The sequence below is a fragment of the Tachyglossus aculeatus genome, chromosome 11 (assembly GCF_015852505.1).
Source record: "Tachyglossus aculeatus isolate mTacAcu1 chromosome 11, mTacAcu1.pri, whole genome shotgun sequence".
NCBI lineage: Eukaryota > Metazoa > Chordata > Mammalia > Monotremata > Tachyglossidae > Tachyglossus > Tachyglossus aculeatus.
In genome coordinates, this window is record NC_052076.1 from 70,050 (window position 1) to 90,778 (window position 20,729).

General features: G+C 52.8%; 1 protein-coding gene across 1 annotated transcript; it reads right to left on the bottom strand.

Moving 5' to 3' along the window:
• Positions 1 to 902: 902 nt before the first annotated feature.
• On the bottom strand, positions 903 to 20,636 carry ATG3 (autophagy related 3). The gene is made up of 12 exons (XM_038753413.1): positions 20,474 to 20,636; positions 14,602 to 14,643; positions 11,343 to 11,392; positions 10,529 to 10,599; positions 9,215 to 9,322; positions 8,196 to 8,245; positions 5,692 to 5,785; positions 4,514 to 4,548; positions 3,856 to 4,011; positions 2,969 to 3,096; positions 2,107 to 2,175; positions 903 to 1,156 (listed from the first exon to the last, which is right to left on the bottom strand). The coding sequence occupies exons 1-12, from the start codon at positions 20,543 to 20,545 to the stop codon at positions 1,075 to 1,077; spliced, it is 957 nt and encodes a 318-aa protein (XP_038609341.1). The 5' UTR covers positions 20,546 to 20,636; the 3' UTR covers positions 903 to 1,074.
• Between the last annotated feature and the right edge of the window lie 93 nt (positions 20,637 to 20,729).

A 20,729-nucleotide genomic window follows, 5' to 3' on the forward strand; every position in this document is an offset into this window, starting at 1 on the left:
CCCGGGGTGGGGCTGGGGGCGCGGGGGTGGGGGGGTGGGGTAGGGGATTGCGCTCCCAAGGAAACCAGCTCCCCCAGAGGAGGACAGCAAAGCACTAAGGAAACGGACTAGAAATAAAGGTGAAACTGACTACCTGGAAGTTGACCTGTGACTTCATCGACACTACCAAACTTGAGCGGAGGCAGAGATGGTTTGTACATCCCAAGAGACTCACTAGAATGGTCATGCCAAGTGTATGGAGCAAACAAACCCACACGAAGCCTGGGCCACAGACTGTGTTGGGAGAGAAGGGAACTGACCACTGTCACTCCACCGTCAGGAGGTGTTCACGCAAACCAGCTGTAATTTAAGCTTTGAGTCCAGGTGTTGGGTGGTGATCTGCAGAAGAGCTCAGGTGAAAAAACTCTGCTCTGTTCACACGAAGGCTGCCTGCCCGATTGCCCACGGTCTTCCTCTAAAATAACATCTTATCCTCCTGCACGACTGCTGACCATGATGGGGATGCCTGCCTCCTCCTAGAAGCCCTCTGGGTGGCCAACAGAGCTCCTAGTCTGGGTGTTGGCACAGATTACGACAACATGGAGACAGCAGAGGTCCAGGTGGTACAGCCCAGACCTGCCACCTTCTCCACCATGCAGCTATTTTCCAGGTTTGGGTGGACCCGTCCACCTCTTGGGACAGCCTAGGTGTTCTTCAGTCAAAAGGTTTCACTTCCAGAGGCCCGGCCCCAGCCACCCGAGGTGAGGTGGGGGTGGGAGCCCTGGCAGGAGATGAAGCCCACACCAGGCTACTGCAGGGGTCCAGTTCCATGGGAAGAGGCTGATCTACAAACTCCTGCGGATTGTCCAGGCGTTGCTGCGGGTCAGAGCCAATACCTCTTAATCAGGAGCCACACGAGTCAGTTTCTTTTCCTCACACTTTTTATTAAAGTAAGGCTGGTAATGGAACATTTCTCATTGAAATCATAAACATAAAAGTCCCTGTATTTCATCACTCGTACTAAGAGGTGGATCTGGTCAGTAAGGTCTAGACTGGGGTGTAACTCGTCCATCAACTAGCCCAAGCCCCGCTCTGTCACATGGTGAAATGTCTCGTGTAGTCATATTCTATGGTCGGAATGACGGCTTGGACGAACTTCAAGAAAATGAGAAGATACCTGGAGGCCCTGGGTTACGGAAGAACAACGAGGTTGCCGCAGCCCCCTCCCAATACTGTCACCGAGCAGAAGCCCGAGAGCCTCACTGACTTGGGGACAGCCAGTAACCCACTCCCACTCAGCGCTTTCAGCTTCTGATCTTCCCCAGTCAATGGGGTTGCTGTTTGTTTCCTTTCCCTTCCCTCCCCTAAACTCCCCTCCGCTTTTTGGACCAAAGCAAACCTCAACCACCAGAAATTCCGTGCCCCGAGGGGGGCAGAGCAGAGCCACCCCTGCGCCAGCCATGCTAAAGCCTGGCACCGTGTGGGAACGACGAGCCACATCGCCACTTGCCCACAGCCATGGTCTCCAAATGGCTTGGGAGCAGGGTGCCGATGCCCATCCGCTCGCTCACCTATCCCATCTCTCCCGGCACGTAGTGTTTAAGAGCAGTGGCACAGGGATCTGGCTCCACCCCTAGAGACGCAAGGGAGGAGGGTGAAAAATATGCTCCCCTGGGAGGCCCCAGACAAGGCAGTGCTAAATGGACAAAGCCCCACAGTCACATGGGTGCTAGCCTGACCCCTCTGATGGGAGTGCGGGGCCCTACCAAGAGGGAGTAAGTGAGTAGACACTTTGTGGGAGAGGCTCTAGAACCCAACTCACAGATGACACCGAGCTTCCCACTTCTCCCACTTGAAGGGACCCAAGGCAACACCCATCTTTGGGCCACATCCCCTCCGGGATCCCCAACACCGGCCAAACCTTGCTAAGGGCGGGGAGCCAAGAGCCCAAGTTGAGGTCCTAGAAGAGTGTCAGGCGGCAAGATGCCATCCAAGCAAACCCAAGGGCAGCCCCCTGGATTGTCCAGAAAAGACCCTGCCCTGGAGCCCAGGTCTTCACAGCGCTCACCGAGAGAGAATCTGTACCAGAGACATCATCAAGAGCCCAGCGCATGGCCATAAGGATACATGTGAACACCCAGCTCTCCTCCACCCTCGGCGACGGTCTCGATGATTTTCTTCATTACCTCGGCATGTCTGCAGAGACCAGAGTGATCCTATTAGCCCAACCCTGCCACCCGAGACACAACTCCCATGCTATCTCCAGCGACTGGACACTTGAGATAGAGAAAGCCCAGAGGAACGAAGACATCTGTTTGCAACTTGCAGCCTGATGCCAGTAAGTTCTCATCAGGCAAGCTGCCCAGGACTGAGAAGCAGGACCAAGTAGACGAAACAGCTCTGTTGGAAGACCGAGAAGCCCCCCTGGGCCCGGGTATGAATTTGGTGCCCCCAGTCAGAACAGGCTAGACCTGAGCTCATGGCATGCAGAGGACTCTCTGCCCAGGACTCGGCAGTAGCAGAAACAGGAGGACCTGGGATGGGAGGAGGAAGCGGGGCCAGATGGTCGGGCACACTCCTGGGGCCCGAACAGATTTGGCCCTCCGGGCCCAGCTTTCTCCCGCTTCTTACTCCCTTCCCCGTTCTGGTCCCCACCCTCAAAATGAAGAGTTGTTGCCTATACTTGGGCATGTCTAGGATTTCTCTTAAAAACCATTCTCAGCCAGTGGAAACCACTAAAGGAAAGGCATTCTTTGCTAGTCAGTCCATTAATGAGTTATATGCCCCAAGAAAAGAGCATTGAGGTGGCAATGAGGTCAGTCTCTCTGGGCCACTGGGTTACACAAAAACACCGTTCATTTTAAAAAAAAAAACCTCTTCCTCTCTCCCACCTTCCCTCTCCCCCAACCTCCCTCCCTCCCTCCACCTCTCTCTCTCTCTCATTCATTCCACGGACTGTAAAGAATACACCAACAGCAATGAGACCGACCTGCACGGGTGCACTGAGCACATAGGAGGTGGTGGAAGATGGGGGTGGTTTTCAATGGTCACTGTTTTCTTCACATGGTCTTGACTGATGTCTTCATACATGTGCTCTACAGTGAGCGGCTGCCGTTGCTGAAACAGAAAGCAAGTTTTAGTCTCAAACTTTAGCCACACACACTGCAAGCCTGCTGTCTCTGCAAATCCTGGGCCTGGAAAGAACCCTCTCAGCTTTAAACCTCCGAGCTTGAGCTTCCAGACTCTTCTAACCGCTGCACTGGGGGAGTTTAAGTATGGTCACAGGGCACACCTGCACCTGCACAACGAGGGTCAGTCATCACCTTCAGGTCAGTACGCGAAAAACTAGATTTTGAGAGATACTTTCCTCCTCCAGCATAAAAACTTCGCCTCATGGTCAATGACCACACCCTTCCCCTGCCCCCAGCCCCTCAAATGACCCCTTGCTCAGAAACTAGGATGAGGTCTTTTGAGCCTTACTTTAACCACTGGAAGCAAAGATACCACAGAGCTGCCACTTCCACTTGGGGTGCAGCCCTGAGTTCCAATGCTGAACACCTGAGTGTCAGCCCTTGGGGGCTGACAGGTCACCCTCTCTTTGCTCCCTCCCTCCCTCCTCCCCAACCACTCCCCAAAACTTCCAGGAGCCCTGCACAACAAGGATGATGGTCAAAAGAATGAAGGATGGAAGGAGAGGGAGAGAGTAAGCAACGAGAGTTGGGTCATTAGGTAATCACCTTAAACCTAAGGGTTGTGCATTTGAAATCATGCGGTTTCCTCCTCCTCCTCCTCCCCAGCCCAGCCCTTCCTCCAACCGGATTTTGTTGTGGGCAACTCAGATTCATTCCCAACCGTTCCAGCTCCTTGGAGCTTTACCTCATCGTAGCCAAAGAGCCAGAGTCGAGGCGTCTGATAGTATTTGTCATAAGTGATGTATAGATCGTAGGTCCTGGTCTGCAAAATTGCGTCTTCATTCCCAACATCAGTTTTCGTCTTGCTGGCATCTAAGATTTTTCTCGTGTCCAGAGTAGCCTAAGCAGAATATTGGAAAACGAAAGTGAAAGGCAGCAAAACCAAAGTTTAAAATCCAGTCTTCCATCCTCACGGACCTATGATCCCCCAAGCCCCCAAGCATAAGGGTGAAAAGAGAGTGGGACTGGGAGTCAGGAGACCCGAGTTCTAGTCCCGCCTCCACCACTTGTCCATCGTGGGGCCTCGGGCCACTCACTGAACCTATCTATGCTTCAGTTCCATCATCTGTAAAATGGGGACAAAAATATCTGTTTTCCCTCCCTCAGACTGTGAGCCTCAGATGGGACAGGGATTGTGACAGATTTACCTATCTTGTATTAACCCCAGCCCTTAGAGTACCTTAGTAAGTGCTTAATGCTATCATTAGTATAATATCTCTAAGTTTGATAGAATAGGTCAAGAATGAAAATGTTTGTGGAGGATATTAATTATAAACACACGCACACACGCACGCACGCCGTCCCCCAATCCAAATGACCTAATGAGAACTCAATTCACTAACCTCATCAGTTTCCAACAGCCCACTCTCTTCATATTCTGTTATAAAAGGCAGGACATGATGTGACATGAGTGAATTAATTTTGAGACACGCCTAGTTCAGATCGTCATTCTAAAAAAGCATGCATGCCTTCCTCCCAGTTCCCCCGACCTCAATCCTGGACCAAGAATGGATGCAATTCATTCATCCATGGATGCAATTCAGGGTGGGAGGGTGGGGGAGGCATCTGACCTCAGTTTGGCCACCAACGTGCCCAACCTGGTCAGGGGGGAAGCCCATACGATCTCACCTGCCTCTCTTGGAGTCCTGGAGGCAGCCGGGAGGGGACGGATGGCGGGGGAGGAGAATGGCGGTTGGGGCGGGGAGAGAAATGCCCAGTTCAGTGGGTCCTGAAGCCCCACCCCTGCCCATAGCTGCCCACAGGATGAGCCCAAGCTGCCTGGTGCCTAGAGGAGTGATTAGACCCCCCCACCCCCACCCCGCCCCCTCCTCCAAAACTGTCTGAAGCCCCTTGACCGTCCCAGTCATGGCTATTTCACCCCAGGTCCTCGGCCCCTCCTGGATGGGACTCGGCCCCTGGGGCAGTGCCCCCAGATGCCCTGGACCTGGCTGGTGTCAGGTGGGAGCCCCACAACCCAGGGGCACCCCCTGGCCCCAGGGGAGCCTCGACAGAAGGCCACGGGCTCCTTGCCGCTTGCTGACACTCTCGTATTCCGTACTGAACCCACTGTGGAAAGCGCCCATGACTGGACCCCGCTGGAAGGGGGGGTGGGGAGGGAACCCCTGAGGCTCCCTGAAAGACACCTCCGGGCTGCACCCCTCAACAACCGATTGGTAGGCCGTGGTTTTCATCACCAGTGGTGAGCACCAACCCCTGCCCGGGGGAGGACAGCAAATGAGCAGTGTCTCTTCGTGGTCCCCAGCCTGCCTTCCCTAAACCTCTCTGACTGGCAGGCAATCTGTGCCCGGAAAGAACTAGAACTCCTGTACCTGGAGGCCCAAGAGCATGAATACCCATTTCATCCCGCCCCCAAAAATGATGACACGTTTTGGGGTTGGGACAGCCCCGCTCTATTTGGCAGGAGACTAGGTGAGGTAGGCGTGTCCCAGTCCCCTTTGTCAGCTTCGACCCCAGCTGGCCGGGCAGGATCCACCCTGCGGCCTATAGGCCCAGCACTCACCTTCCATATCGGCCGCTTCTCCCTCCTCCTCCTCCTCCTCCTCTTCCTCCTTGTCCTCATGTGAACCCGAGTGACCTTGAAGCCTTACACTGTCCTGTGAATCAGAAGCCAGGGAGAGAATGGTGCCGGGGGAAACGGATGCTGCCAGAGCCCAAGAAAGTCCAAGACCATGAGCAATTGATGCCATCGCTGGGTCATAGCCATGGCCAGCCCAGCCCAGGATGGAGCCTCCCACTGGGGAAAGGGATATTCCGACCCATCGCCTTACGCCTCTGGCCCTCTCTATGCACACTCACCCCACTAAAATCACTTGCTCCCGCTCTCCTTCCTCCCTCCTTCCCATCTTCAGTCTCTCACTCTCCTACGGATGCTTCTCCTCTGCCTTCTCCCAGGTGCCCACCTCCCCAAGGCCACCAAAGCCCTCCCTCTTTCCCATAGGCCCCTCTGGCTCTGGCCCCTCTGGCTCCCGTTCCCGTCCCGACTCCTAGATCGAGCCGTCTACTGGGCTGCCTTGACTTCCCTGCCACCATCTCTCTTCTTGACCCTCTGCCACCTGGCTCTCGGTCAACCTCTTCCCCAACTGAAGCAGTGCCCTCTAAGGTCCCCAGTGGACTCCTCGGAGCCAAGTTCACGGGCTCATCGCCATCCACCAATCCATCCATCTCTCCATCCCTCCATCCTGATCCTCCTTCCTGCTGCTGTGGACCCCGTGGGCTAAGCCCTCCTCTGACTCCTCCTCCAAACACCCAGAAGTCCTCATTTGGGGCTACACAACACCAACCGGGTCTACTCCTCCTTCTCTGACCATTCCTTCTCAGTTCTGTCCGCTGACTCTTCCTCCTTCTCTCACCCTCTTACTGTGGATGTCCCCTGAGGTGCTTTTCCAAATCCCCCTACTCTTCTCGCTCACAGCTCACTCTACTGGGGAACTTATCGGCTCCAACAACTGCAGCTCCCTTCTCTATGCAGACGATATCTCCCTCCCTCACCCCGCCGGTCCGCAATCTCACATCCCTTGGCCTCAAGACAGCAAACTCAATGTGTCTAAAATAGGCTCCTCACCTTTCCCCACAAAGCCCACTCTTTCCCATCTCACCACCAGTCCCAGAAGCCCATAACCTCAAGGTCACCTTCAGCTCTGAGCTGTCATCAAGAAGCAGCATGGCCTAGCAGAAAGAATATGGTCCTAGACATCAGAGGACCTGGGTTCTAATCTTGGGTCAACTACTTGCTGTGTGATCTTGAGCAAGTCACTTCTCTGTGTCTCAATCACCTCATCTGTAAAATGGGGATTCAATGCCCGATCTCCCTTCTACTTAGACTGTGAGCCTAGCGCTTAGAAGAATTATGGACACATAGGAAGCCCTTACAAGTACCATTTTAAAAAATAACAACTCTCATTTCACCCAACTGCCAAATGCTGCTGGTCCTTTCTGCACAACATCTCCCAGACTTGTCCCTTCTTTGCCACCCCAACTGCGACAACCACGGTACAAGCTCTGACCTTGTCATGTCAGGATTAGAACCCAGGTCCTTCTGGCTCCCAGGCCCATGCTCTAACCAGTGTGTCATACTGCTTCTCCTTCTCCTTCAATCCTCCAAGTCGACCTTCTACCTGAACCTCGCTTTCCACTCTCCCGCCTCCATCCTCTCTTCACACCGTTCCCGCCATGGCTGGGAACTCCCTCCTTCTCCATAAAAGCCAGTCCACAGCTCTTCCCGCCTTCAGAGCCCTCCCAAAATAATACTAATAATTGTGGTCCTTGTTAGGCACTTAATACATGCCTGACACTGTACTAAGCGCTGGGGTGGATACGAGCAAACTGGTTTGGGCACAGTCCCTGTCATCCCGCTTCCTCCAACAAGCCTTCCCTGATTAATCTCCCAGCTCCCCAAGCCACGGATTTCCAACTCTAGTATTTGTGAACTGACTTATACCCAACCCCAGAATTCACATATATGTGTAAACTCATTATTTGATTCTGACCACTTTAGTTGTGAATATTTTTCTGTTTGTCTCCTTCATTAGAATGGAAAGCTCCCTGCAGGCAGAGAACACGTCACGTAGTTTCTGGGAATTTCCCAGGAGCTTGTCAGCGCAGCACACTGAGAAAGCAAAGAAACCGCACATGCAGCCACCTAAACCATAAGACAGTTCCCCCAGAACAGCCCCGATTACCAGTGGAAGACCACCTCTTCCTTGAGTTTTCCTTTAGAGAAATGATCCATTTCATCTACCTATAATTTTAGTAACTTTTCAAGTTTAACTAATTAAGGAAGCAAACCACAAAAGTATGGTGACGTGTCTCAGCAGACACCAGAAACTGATGGGGGACAAACTGACAGTTAAAATTGGTATCAACTGAGCTTTACCCACCTTGAAACTGTCCCCTTTTTCCAATTCAAACACATCTGGGTGTATTTTAGAAGAGAACACACCCATTCCCCCCTGCTCCCCCGCCCCCACAGTCCCCAGCACCCAAATAACTGACTATGCAACGCACCTTGCTGTCCAGTGTGATCTCCTTCACTGCTTCAGTCACTCCTGCCACACCTAGCCAATTCAGCAGAAAAGCCATAATTACCCTGGGAAAACGGTAACAGGGGCCACGGGAAAGGGGGATGGGTGGGGCTGGTGCCTGGTCCACAGAGCGGCCCCCGGCTCTGGGCCACCGCTGCCACCCAACCCCTGGTGGCCCCAGCCGCAGCCACAATGCCTACAGCTTGGGCTCTTGGATTTTTGTTGGCTAGGAGCCCCACCCCGGAGCTGGACAGAGGGGCGGACAGGAGGGGAGTGAGGGGAGGGAAGAGAGGGAAGGGAGGGAGGCAGCAGAGGCAGAAACTCAGGGCCTGAGGCACCCCAGGTGAGGCCCACGAAGAGCGTGGACCGGAGATAGGGACGGACCTGGATTCCCAGGTTGAGCTCCAGAGCCGGCAAACGGCTGGCTGACACCCCATCAGCAACCCTACTGCCCGCTGGGCACTCTCCCGGAAAGAGGTGGCAAAGGGGACACTTTACTGGCCCAAAATGGACCGCGGCCCGAAACGGAAACTCCACGAGAACAAAGTCTGCTCAGAAAATACCCCCGCCATCATCGTCCCCCTATTCGGGGAAACAGAGAAGCCCAGTACAAAAAGGCCAGAATGAAGAGTCAGGAAACCCGGTTCTAACTCCAGCTCTACCCCTGACCCATAGTGTGGCCTCAGGCAATTCACTTCATCTTTCTGGGTCTCTGTCTTCTCACCTGTAGAATGGGGAGAACGTAGATCGCGAGGTCCGTGGGGGACAAGGACCATGTCTGAACTCATAACCTTGCATCTAACTCCAGCGCTGAGCCCAGAGTAACATATGGCTGAATAACTGCCCTCATTTATTAGACCTGATGCTTCTCAAGGGCAGCCCGCAGGTCTCTTTTCCTTCTCCTGCCAAACACTGACCCACAGCGCCAGTGATCTCGGAACGGATGGCGTTCCATGGCTGTCCTTCTCCCTCTTGCCCCGATGTGACCACTGCTCTACTTACCTGCATTGTGATAGGTGTCCACCCACCCTCCGTCCCCGTCATCTTCCTCTATGATGGCTTCTAGTTCGTCTGAGTATTCCATCTGTTTGCACCGCTTGTAGCACGGCACTAGAGAAATTGGGCGGCAAGAGCAGTCACCATAAAGAGTGTGTTCCACACTGGGGCTTGAGAAGAGGCAACGGGGCCCCGGCTCTCAACCAACCTCTACTGAGTGACCGAGGACCCCGTCTCACCGGACATCCCAACCTCACGGTGCTCTGGGAAGGAAGAGGCGTCTGTAGGGTACAGGGTGATGTTCACCCAACAAAATCAAACTGTCAGTAGGCCACTGCAGCCTCTTCTGAGGCAAAGAGGCTAGGGAACCCTACCCTCCCCCGCCCTGGAACAGGGCCACAGGGGATCACAGAGGTCCATGGCGGTAGCGGACTTAATAGATCTCTGCTCCTGATCTATCAATGATCAGTGGCATTAATCAAGAGCTTACTGTGTGCAGAAGTCTGTACTAAGCACTTGGGAAAGTACAATACAACAGAGTTAGTAGATGCAAGCCCCGCCCACACGGCCAGGAACCAGGAGACCGTGGGGACCGGGCCAGGGATGAGGGCGGGTATACGTGTGAGCGAGCAAGGCAGGGGCTGCCCTGCCAGCCCTTACCATCCCAGCCACTCGCTCTGTAGATGGACAGATGGAAGTGAAGAGGAGACAGCAACCTGTTTGGATAAAATGGCTAATTCATCCTGTCTTGCACACACTGCAACTCCTGCCCGGACTGAGGGTGCAGGGTCATGGATTTAACCGGAAAAGTCACCTGGTTGAGAAAGTCACCACGGAGCACCTGGTTCCAGTCTGCGTGGAAAAAGTGAGTCCCTTGGCTCCTCAGGCCACAGCCCAAGCAACAGAGGCCAACCAACTCCCCCGGGGCCAGGCCCACGTGGGAGCCCTGCAATTCCAACTCTTTCTGGTCTATAAGGCCCGGGGGTTGGGGGCGATGGGAAGGGGAGAGGCCGCCTGTGGTTCTGTGGCCAGGCCACTGGGACTGCTGCCTGTCCCGGAAAGTGGTGGCCTTGGGCAATCACAAAGCAGTCTTCCACGGCCCAGCCACAGAGGCCACAGAGAACATGTAAACGACTGTCCTGCTTGCAGCTCTACTGTGCAAAACCCAGCGGCAGGTGGACAGATTCCCCAGAACCAACGGCGAGAGCCCCCGCTTTCCCTGAACTGTCCGCTTGACGCGCCTCAAGGCCCCCGGGCCATGCGCAGGCCATCCTGTCGCTGATTTATCACCCTTTGCTGATTTGGAATTCAAATTCTTACCGTTTTTTGTGACCAAAAACTGTTTTCCCGGAGGCAAGTAGGCCTTGACTTTGAGTTCTTCTCCCGAAGCCCTTGGGAATGAGAAACGCACAGACACAAAAGCACACAGGGTTAGGCAGCGGGTTTAGGGATCGTGCAATCGACGGACTCTTCCACTTCTGCCTGTTGGCCAGGATCCCTGGGGGGAGGGGTGAATGCTGAGCCGAACAGGCCGTGAACAGGCCCTCCCGGGACTTGCTTGTCCAAGGCCAAAGGATGTGGGTATGTGGGCCTTTTGCTGAACAGAAGCCAACACGAGGCACCCTGAACAACAGAGCAGGGAAACAGCGAAAGGTGGGCTGCTCCTCAGCAAGAAGAACAAGCCCTCACTCCCTTCCCTATGGGCCAAGATGTTGGAACACTGCCGCTGGGCTACTGCAGGCTACCAGGTGGCCAGTGCTCATTTCAGGCCAGAGGGTGACACCTTGGGTGGCTCATGTCAGATTTGGCTGGTTCCAAGAGGAGGCTGGCACCATCCCGGCTCACCAGGCCCAAACAGGGCCCTGCTCCGTGAGTCCAAACGAGGCTTCCCCTCGACAGAACATAACCCAACAGCGGCGACTTCCTTTTCTCCCCACTTCCAACTCTCCTGGTGGGTCCTGATTACCCCTCCCCCTCCCAAAACGCCACTCCATGAGCATCGCCCACACTCCAGCCCAGGGTATGCCCATATCTCCTGCATATCCAACCACCCTTTCCCATTCCCCGCCCCCCCAACACCCCCACTCCCTTCACGCTCAGCAGGTAGCTCTCTCCGCCATTCCATGGAACTTACCATTGCCACGTTGGGCAGTGGTGGACCAGGTGGTCTCCGGCCGCCACGAACTAGCCGAGGTTCGGAGGAGAAGGTCAAAGAGGAAAAGGGGAGAGAAAGGAAAGGGAAAAATAACTGGAAACATACTTGGCGTCACAATCTGAGAAAGCCCAGAAACCCATAATAAAATTAAAATGACCCGCATTTTCTAAGTTCTCCCTTCAACTGTCTAAAACCAGATACTTCTACTTTCACTATTTTAACACCTACCCCGCCCACTCTTTTATCAGCTTTGGAGTGAGAGAATCCAGGAGCAGGAGAAAATGTTTTAACAACTGTTGCGAGTGCAGGCCGTTCCTGCAGCTGCCACCAAACATCTCCCTGCCATGTTCAAAGCAAGTTAGAAGCAGCATGGCTTTGTTGAAAGAGCACAGGCCTGGGAGTCACAAGACCTGGGTTCTAATCCCGGCTCCACCACATGCCTGCTGTGTGACCTTTGGAAAGTCATTTAACTTCTCTGTGCCTCAGTCCCCTCACCTGCAAAATGGCAATTAAGACTGTAAGGTGTGTCCCCCCCCACCCCGATAAGACATGGATTGTGTCCAACCTGACTAGCGCGTAGCTACCCCAGTGCTTAGTACAATGTCTGGCACAAAGTAAGCACTTCACAAATACCATTTAAAAAAGGTAAGTGGCCACAGGTCAACACGGATCCCCTCTGGGACACCCAATGAAGATGACGGCACTCAAAAGGGAAGCTCTGATTTGAGCCCCTTCCCCTTCCACGATCCCCTTCCACAAGGCATCTCAGCAGAAGGTGACACCCCACCCCCCCACACACACCAAGGGACACCGAGGGACGTCCCCCGTGGCGGACAGACCATCAAACATACTCGCGACTGGGACCCCTGATGAGAACAGACCATCCGTGAGCCAAAAACAGCCAGCTGACAAATGTTCTGAGTCATCTAGTCCCTACTGGACTCAATTCCAAATGGGATGAAGGCTCCAAAGCAAATCAAAGCCTGTGCCACAAACTGGCAACAGATACCACACTGGGCTTTGGTATTTTAGGGACGTTCCCAGACACACGGAGATGGTATAAACTTGAGAAGGCCTGTTTAAAATCACAAAATCAATTTCACCAGAGCACTGAATGCTGAGCATGATCAACTGAATTCCCACCTCCTGGAATCGCGCGGAGCTGAGCAGGTCACCCCTCAGAGTTTGGAAAAGATACTGCCCAAGGAAGCCTCTAGGAAGCCCCAAGCCTCTCCGGCTGCTCCTGGCCTCATACCTTCACACGCTGGACCGTATAAGCTGACATCAATTCAGCAGATGCTATGATGCACTGCTGAGCCCTGGGGACCCCTTCATGATGAACAAAGAGCGAGTTCCTAAAAGTAGTAGCAGCAGAAGCGATAGCGACAGCGGCAGCAGCACAGCAACTGTAGTAGCTGCATTTACTGAAAACCCACTTGGTGTAATACACTGTACCAAGAGCTGGCAAAGTACAAATTAACAAAGGGACTGGTCCCCCGACCAAAGGGAGCCGTCTGCTAACGGGGCAGACGGTCGTAAAAAGATTTCGGAGTAGCGTGGTCAAAAATCGATATCCTGAGCGGATGTACAGGCATGAGTTCTAAGGACTTTGAGGGTGGGGATCATTTCTACTTACTCCACTGAACTTTCTCAACTGCTCTGTACAGTGCTCTACAGCCGATAAATATCACTGATGGACCGAGAGGGTAAATTGCAATCCTAAGTGTCCGAGTTGGCTGAAGAGATGCTACGGCTCAGGGTGCTGGGAAACTCATTGGGGAAGGCTGGATGGAGGATGATGGGTTTCAGATGGCTTCTGAACGTTGGGGGAGAACAGTGGTCCGCCTGATGCGGAGAGGGAGGGAGTTGCAAGCCGGGGGAGCGGCAGGAGCCAGGGAAACGAGGCAGCAGGTGAGTGGATGGCGAGGCCCGGCTGGAAGACTGGGATGGGAGGAGTGAAGGCAGTGGGCTGGGGAAGAGCAGGTGAAGAGGTCAGATAGGTGAGGTGGCGTCAGATGGCAGAGAGTGCCGTAGGTGATTGTCAGAAGTTTCCATTCAATGAGAAGAGACACAGAGAAGCAGAAGAGGACCCGGTGGAGAGATGGGGACCGAGCAAAGCTTCAGGAAAATGATCTGTGCGGTGGCAGCACAGTCTAGATTGGAAGCGGGAGAGAGGCCGGAGGCAGGGAGACTGGCGAGGAAAGTGACGGCAGAGTCTAGTCGAGGCCCGACCAGAGCTGGTAACGGGGTGGCAGCGGTATGGGAGAAGCTGGGAGATGCAGTGCTGGAAGAACCAGCAGGATTTAGCCACAGATTGAACGTGAGAGCTGAAAGAGTCAAGGACGGCCCCGAGGGTGTGGCCTTCTGGGATGGGGAGGATGGGCTGTTGTCGACAGAGAGGAGAGAGAGGCAGGTACCCTATTCTAGACCAGCAGGGCTGGCAACACCGCCACTCAATTCAGAGCGAGGCTCTGTGGCACTGTGGCACATACAGACCAGGGGGATTTTAGAGAAGGGAAAGAATGACCAGACCAAACAGAAAACAGAAACAAAACAAAAAAAACAGAACTAGGTCAGCAAGATTACACAGCAGCTAAGAGGAAGGAAGGGCCTGAAAACTCAAGGACATGCAAGAGAGGAAACAAAAAGAGAAGCAGTGCAACTAAAATGAAGAAATGCACATTGTAGACTACCAGGTCAAGTTTCCATCTAATAGGTTCCAAGAGGGTGACAAGGGAGCTTGGGGCTTGAGATGAGGAAAGGTGAAAAGCAGGAAATAGCTATTTTTCCCCACTCCTTCCAACTTTTCCCTTCTAGGCAAAGAGAAACCCACACACTTTCCTCTTCACTGCCCTAGACTAGAAGCTGCTGTGGGCAAGGACCGTGCCTGCCAACTGTTGGATTGTACTCTCCCAACAGTTTAGTATAGTGCTCTGCACAGAGCATATGCTCAATAAATATGACTGATGGATTGACTGATTCATTTTTAGAAGAATTAGGCCCAGTTTCTGCTGACCAACCAGCCACCACGGCCCTGACTCTGCCGACCAACCGGTCACCGCAGCCATGACTCTGCCGACCAGCCGGCCACCGCGGCCCTGACTGCTCAGAGCTGCCTGTGGGATATTTTAAAGAGATTAAAAAGACCACAGGGGAAAACACATTACGAAAAACTCACTTTGAAGTTATAAAAACCGAACCCAACCTTTTCATTCAGAAAAAACTGAAAGACACTCACCTCTTCTGGGGTTATGACACCAGTTTCTTTAAACTTTGATTCCTAAAATGAAAAACAAAGAAGGTAATCTGCATTCTAGTAACCCAAAGTTTTGAACTTCTGTAATAAAAACCTTGAGAAACAGAGTAACTGGAAATTCTCACTGCAGGCAGCGAGATAGAGAGAGAGAGAGAAAAGAAAGGAAGCATTTTCTCCCATTGGCTAGAGAATGAATTCCAGGAAAAGTTCACAGGTCACATTTTGTTTATGAACAAGAAATGGTTTTGTTTTCAAAGAATTATCCAGGAGTTTTTAAGGGCCGAGGAACACTTCAGGAGGACGATCCGGGCAATGGCCTGGAAGACAGATCGTTTTTACCCCATTTTTATGTTGGGGTAAATATCTAATTTTGAACTGAACTTTAAAACTTTTAACTTCAGGTTTTGTTTTCATGGTTTCTTTTTTTTTAAAGAATTCCCTGGCACAGGGCTGCTGGAAAAGGGAATCAGGGGAGAGGCAGGATGACGGAGGGAGGGCACCCAGGTTCCTACCTGAGGGGCCATTTTCCTCCATCATGAGCCACTTGAGGGCCGGGGCCAGGTCTAATTCTCACACATGCATTCTTTCGGAGCTTTTGGGATGGTGCTTTGCACACAGTGACTTTTTAACAAATACTACTTTTACTATTACTACGATTGAGGGGGAAGGAGTTAGGGGACCCAATGCCCCTATCGGGTGGAACTGAATTTTAAACGAAGGTTAGGGGGTAGGCAAGGAAGCAGTCACAAGAACCTCCAAAATCTACCCCATGGACAAAAACTCAGGAGGCACTTCCTTCCCCATAGAATGCCCGGTTCTCCCTGCCCATCCAAAGCTCATCCACCACTCTCACCGGTACACTCCCATCACCAGGAGAATCATAATGTGTTCTGAAGGTTGTATCTGGAAGGCTTGGGAAATTTTAAATAGGTCTCACAGAATTTTTTTTAGTGTGGGTGAGGGCGACATCCTCCTGTTACCCCATTCTGTGAGGAATTTGGAGTTTCTGTGCTAAACTCTTCCTTGCTTACCTCTTAGTCCAATATAGCACCTTCTCTTCAAAGCCAATATTTGGATGTTCAATTTAGGGTCGATCCTTCAATCTGAAACTGCTTTAAACCAGGTTGTCAACCACCCACTCAATCATATTTATTGAGTGTTGAAGGTGTACAGAGCACCATTCTAAGCGCCTCGGAGAGTACAACAGAGTTCATAGACATGATTCCTGTCCCCGAGGAGCTTACACACATAGGAAGCCATGATGTCAAGTGTTACCTTCGCCACATGGGTCCTCGGAAAACACTGGAAAAAAGTAATGCTATTGAAGGGAATGTATCTGTTACTGTTGTACTGTATTCTCCCAAGCTCTTAGTACAGTGCTCTGCACACGCTAAGTGCTCAATAAATACAATCGAATGAATGAAGAAACATTTGCCCTCTAGGTGGTGGTGTAGAGAAAGAGAAAGCAAATGGCAATAATGGTATTTGCTATTAATAGTAGTAATAATTACTATTATTATTATCATGGTATTTGTCAAGTACCTACTATGGGCCAAGCACTGTTCTAAGCGCTGGGGTAGATACAAGTTAATCAGGTTGGACACAGTCCCTTGTCCCACGTGTGGCTCACACTCTTATTCCCATTTTCCTGATGAAGTAACTGAGGCCCAGAGAAGTTAAATGACTTGCCCAAGGTCACACAGCAGACATGTAACGGAGCTGGAATTAGAACGCAGGTCCTTCTGACTCCCAGACTCGTGCTCTATCTACTTAGCCGTGCTGGTTCTCCAAGTGCCTACTATGTGCACTATGCTACGTGCTTACTATGTGCCAAGCAATGTTTTAAGTGTTGGAGTAAAAAAATAATAATAATGGCATTTATTAAGTACTTACAACGTGCAAAGCACTGTTCTGAGTGCTGGGGAGGTTACAAGGTGATCAGGTTGTCCCACAGGGGGCTCATAGTCTTCATCCCCATTTTACAGATGAGGGAACTGAGGCACAGAGAAGTGAAGTGACGCCCAAAGTCACACAGCTGACAATTGGCGGAGCTGGGGTTTGAACCCATGACCTCTGACTCCAAAGCCCAGGCTCTTTCCACCGAGCCACGCTGCTTCGTAGATACAAGATAATCAGATCCCATACAGGGATCACATTCTAAGCAGAAGGAAGAACAGGTATTGGACCCACATTTTGTGGATGAGGGAACTGAGGCACAGATAAGTGAAGCGACTTGACCAAGGTCACACAGTAGGTAAGTGGCAGAGCCGGGATAAGAACCCAGATCCTCTCACTCCTGGGCTCGGGTTCCTTCCACTAGGCCCCGCTGAAAAGTTAAACCTGGCTCAAAATAGACACAAAATAAATTAGGGGGATGCCATACTGATTGTATGTTTACTAAATTTTTATTACATACAGTCTCTTCAGATACCCTTAGAGTTTACTTAGAGGGTATTACTTACCCTAACACATCAAAGATGGCAATGACTTGGTCTGATACCTTCCAGTGGGCCAGAAATCTCAGTTTACAGAATGTTAAGCCACTGAAGCTGCAGGCAAGGATGACCCAGCCTTTTCTTTTGTTGTTGTTGTTGTTTTTTTTTGTAATTGGTATGTATTAAGCACTTACTATGAACCAGTCACCATACTAAGCAATGGATACAAGATGATCAGGTTGGACACAGTCTTAATCCCCAACTTACCAATGGGGTAACAGGCACAGAGAAATGAAATGACTTGGCCAAGGTCACACAGCTGGAAACTGGCACTGACAGGATTAGAACCTAGGTCTTCTGACTCCCAGGCCTGTGCTCTTTCCACTACACCTAGCTACTTCTGGCACTGCTATCTTAACAGGAAACAGTGACTATTCCAATAGAGGGAACAAACTGAATAACTATACGAACCTTGCGCTGGAAGGAGTTGAGTAGAAGGCCTAAGATTACAGCACTGTCCTGTGAAAGAATTTCAGGGGCTATTTTATAGATTCCTCAAAGCCACTGATCATCAAGATAAGTGGTCCAGCTGTGGAAATCCCCGTTACCCTTCTGGGGCAGTTTAGCACCGTAGATGCAACTGACAGGGCCACATCCTCTACATCCTACTTAGTCCCCTGGCCCAGAGACCAGAAGGGTGCTCTACCTACACCTTTCCTAAAATCCTGGGCTCCAGAAATCAGCAAAAGAAATGCTCACAGCCATGGAAGTGGGGGCGAACGTACCGGTAACTTAAGTGTTTCCTGACAACCCTCTTCAGAAAGAGGTTTTGAGCCAGTTTTGAAGGCCTTTGCCAACCTCCCCAGAAGTGCTAGTACTCATGGGTTGGCTTGAAAGGGTCATTGAAGAAACGGAGGAGTTACAGTATTTATTAAGCACCTACTGTGTGCAGAGCACTGTACAAAGTGCTGGCTGAAGAAATGAGCTTAAAGAAGTAATGAGAGTTAGTGGGACAGGAACGACGTTCGACCTGATTAACCTGTGGCTACCCCTGTGCTTAGAACAGTGCTCTATACATAATTATCATCATCCTAATGGTACTACCACAGGTTAGGGGTGAGGCAGGGTTTGCAGCTCCCTGCATTATTGGGTATTTAACCTTCTGAGTTAGTCTTGTAAACAAGAACCCTCAAATAACATCACCCCTCCCTCAGGGGAGATGCAAGAGAAGTAAAAAGAATAACAACTGTGATATTAGTTCAGTAGCGCTTCCATAAGTGCTGGGGCGGGGGGGGGGGGCACAGACCGTCCCATATACAGCTCACAGTTTACAGGCAGAGGCGGGGGTCAAGAAAGAGAATGGGGACTTGACCCCATTCTTCACATGAGGAAACTGAGGCACAGAAAGGTTAAGTAACTTGCCCGAGGCCACCCAACAGGCAAGTGGCAGCCCCGGGATTAGCAGCGGATTCTCCGACTCCCCGAGAATGAAGGCAGCCCTGGATTTTGCTTGAAGGTTTGGCACGTGACTGTCCTTTGGGGTGAACGGGCCGGGTGCCATACGGCCTAGTGCAGAGAGCACGGGCCTGGGATTCAGAGGACGTTGGTTCTAATCCCAGCTCCGCCACCAGCCGCGTGACCTTGGGCAAGTCACTTAACTTCTCTGTGCCTCGGTTACCTCATCTGTAAAACAGGAAATAAGACTGTGAGCCCCACGTGGGACAACCTGATTACCCAATACCGACCCCAACGCCTAGAACAGTGCTTTGGCACGTAGTAAGTGCTTAACAAATACCATAATTATAATTATCCTAAGCAGTTTTTGGTGCCGGGGCTATGCCAGGGGTCTATGCTAGCAACCTCGGGTTAATTGGGTCCAGCGCTTAGAACAGCGCTTTGCACAGGGTAAGTGCTTAACAAACGACATCATTATTATTATTTTGGTGGAAAAGCAGGACCGGGGGCCTGCCTGGCCCGGAGCCGCCATCGGCCTGTCCCCGTCCCAAGTCAACGGGAGGCTCCCGCGGGCCGGGGGGGCTCTGCGGCCCAGCGGGGAGCCGGGGCCGGGGGATCGGGAGCGAGGGGCCGGGGGATTCATTCATTCAATCGTATTTATTGAGCGCTTACTGTGTGCAGAGCACTGTACTAAGCGCTTAGGAAGTATAAGTTTGCAACATATAGCGATGGACCCTACCCAACAGCGGGCTCTCATTCATTCAATCGCATTTATTGAGCGCTTACTGTGTGCAGAGCACTGTACTAAGCGCTTGGGAAGTACAGGTTGGCAACAATCTCGGGAGCGGGGAGCCGGGTGCGAGGAGCGGGGGGCCGGGAGCGAGGGGCCGGGGGATCGGGAGTGAGATACCGGGGGATTCATTCAATCGTATTTATTGAGCGTTTACTATGTGCAGAGCACTGTACTAAAGGCTTGGGAAGTATAAGTTGGCAACATATAGAGACGGTCCCTACCCAACAGCGGGCTCTCATTCATTCACTCATTCATTCAATCGCATTTATTGAGCGCTTACTGTGTGCAGAGCACTGTACTAAGCGCTTGGGAAGTACAGGTTGGCAACAATCTCGGGAGCGGGGGGCCGGGAGCGAGGGGCTGAGGGATTCATTCATTCAATCGTATTTGTTGGGCGCTTACTGTGTGCAGAGCACTGTACTAAGCGCTTGGGAAGTATAAGTTGGCAACTTATAGAGACGGTCCCTACCCAACAGCGGGCTCTCATTCATTCACTCATTCACTCAATCGCATTTACTGAGCGCTTACTGTGTGCAGAACACTGTATTAAGCGCATGGGAAGTACAAGTCGGCAACAATCTCGGGAGCGGGGGGCCGGGGGCGAGGAGCGGGGGGCCGGGGGATCGGGAGCGGGGGGCCGGGGGATTCACTCATTCAATCGTATTTACTGAGTGCTTGCTGTGTGCAGAGCACTGTACTAAGCGCTTGGGAAGTCCAAGTTGGCAGCATATGGAGACGGTCCCTACCCAACAGCGGGCTCTCATTCATTCATTCACTCATTCATTCATTCAATCGCATTTATTGAGCGCTTACTGTGTGCAGAACACTGTACTAAGCGCTTAGGAAGTACAAGTTGGCAACAATCTCGGGACCAGGGGGCCGGGAGCGAGGAGCGGGGGGCCGGGGGGCCGGGGGAGCGGGGGGCCGGGGGAGCGGGGGGCCGGGGGAGCGGGGAGCGGGAAGGCGGGCGGTTGCCGTGTGCCGGGGCCCCCGGCGCGGGGTGGGGCCGGGCGCCGTCACTGACACCTGGGAACGGGCCGAGCGGCGCGGGGGGACCCGGGACCCGGGGGGACAACGAGCCACGGGCGGCCCAAGGGGCGGGCGGGCGGAGGGCCGGTCGGTCGGTCGGTCGGTCGGTCGGTCGGTCGGAGGGCCGGGGCCGCTCGGTTACCTTGAGCACGGGGGTCAGGTACTCGGCCACCTCCAGCGCTTTCCCCTTCACTGTGTTGATCACGTTCTGCATCTCGGGGCCGCCGGGCAGGGCCCGGCCGGGCCCGAGGCCCCACGGCCGGGACGGGGGCGGGGCCGGGGACTCCTCACCCGCCTCCGCCGGGGCAAGGCAACCCCGGGGCGGAGGGAGGGAGGGAGGACGGACGGGCGGGCGGGCGGGCGGGCGGCGAGGTGGGTGCGCGGTGTCTCTCCGTCCG

Excerpts from the sequence above, each read along its gene's own strand:
- ATG3 (XM_038753413.1), bottom strand. The coding sequence starts at position 20,545 with ATGCAGAACGTGATCAACACAGTGAAGGGGAAAGCGCTGGAGGTGGCC. Across the intron at positions 14,644-20,473 it reads ACCTGACCCCCGTGCTCAAG|GAATCAAAGTTTAAAGAAAC; the intron begins GTAACCGAGCGG and ends TTTTCATTTTAG. Across the intron at positions 4,549-5,691 it reads AGAAGCGGCCGATATGGAAG|AATATGAAGAGAGTGGGCTG; the intron begins GTGAGTGCTGGG and ends CTTTTATAACAG.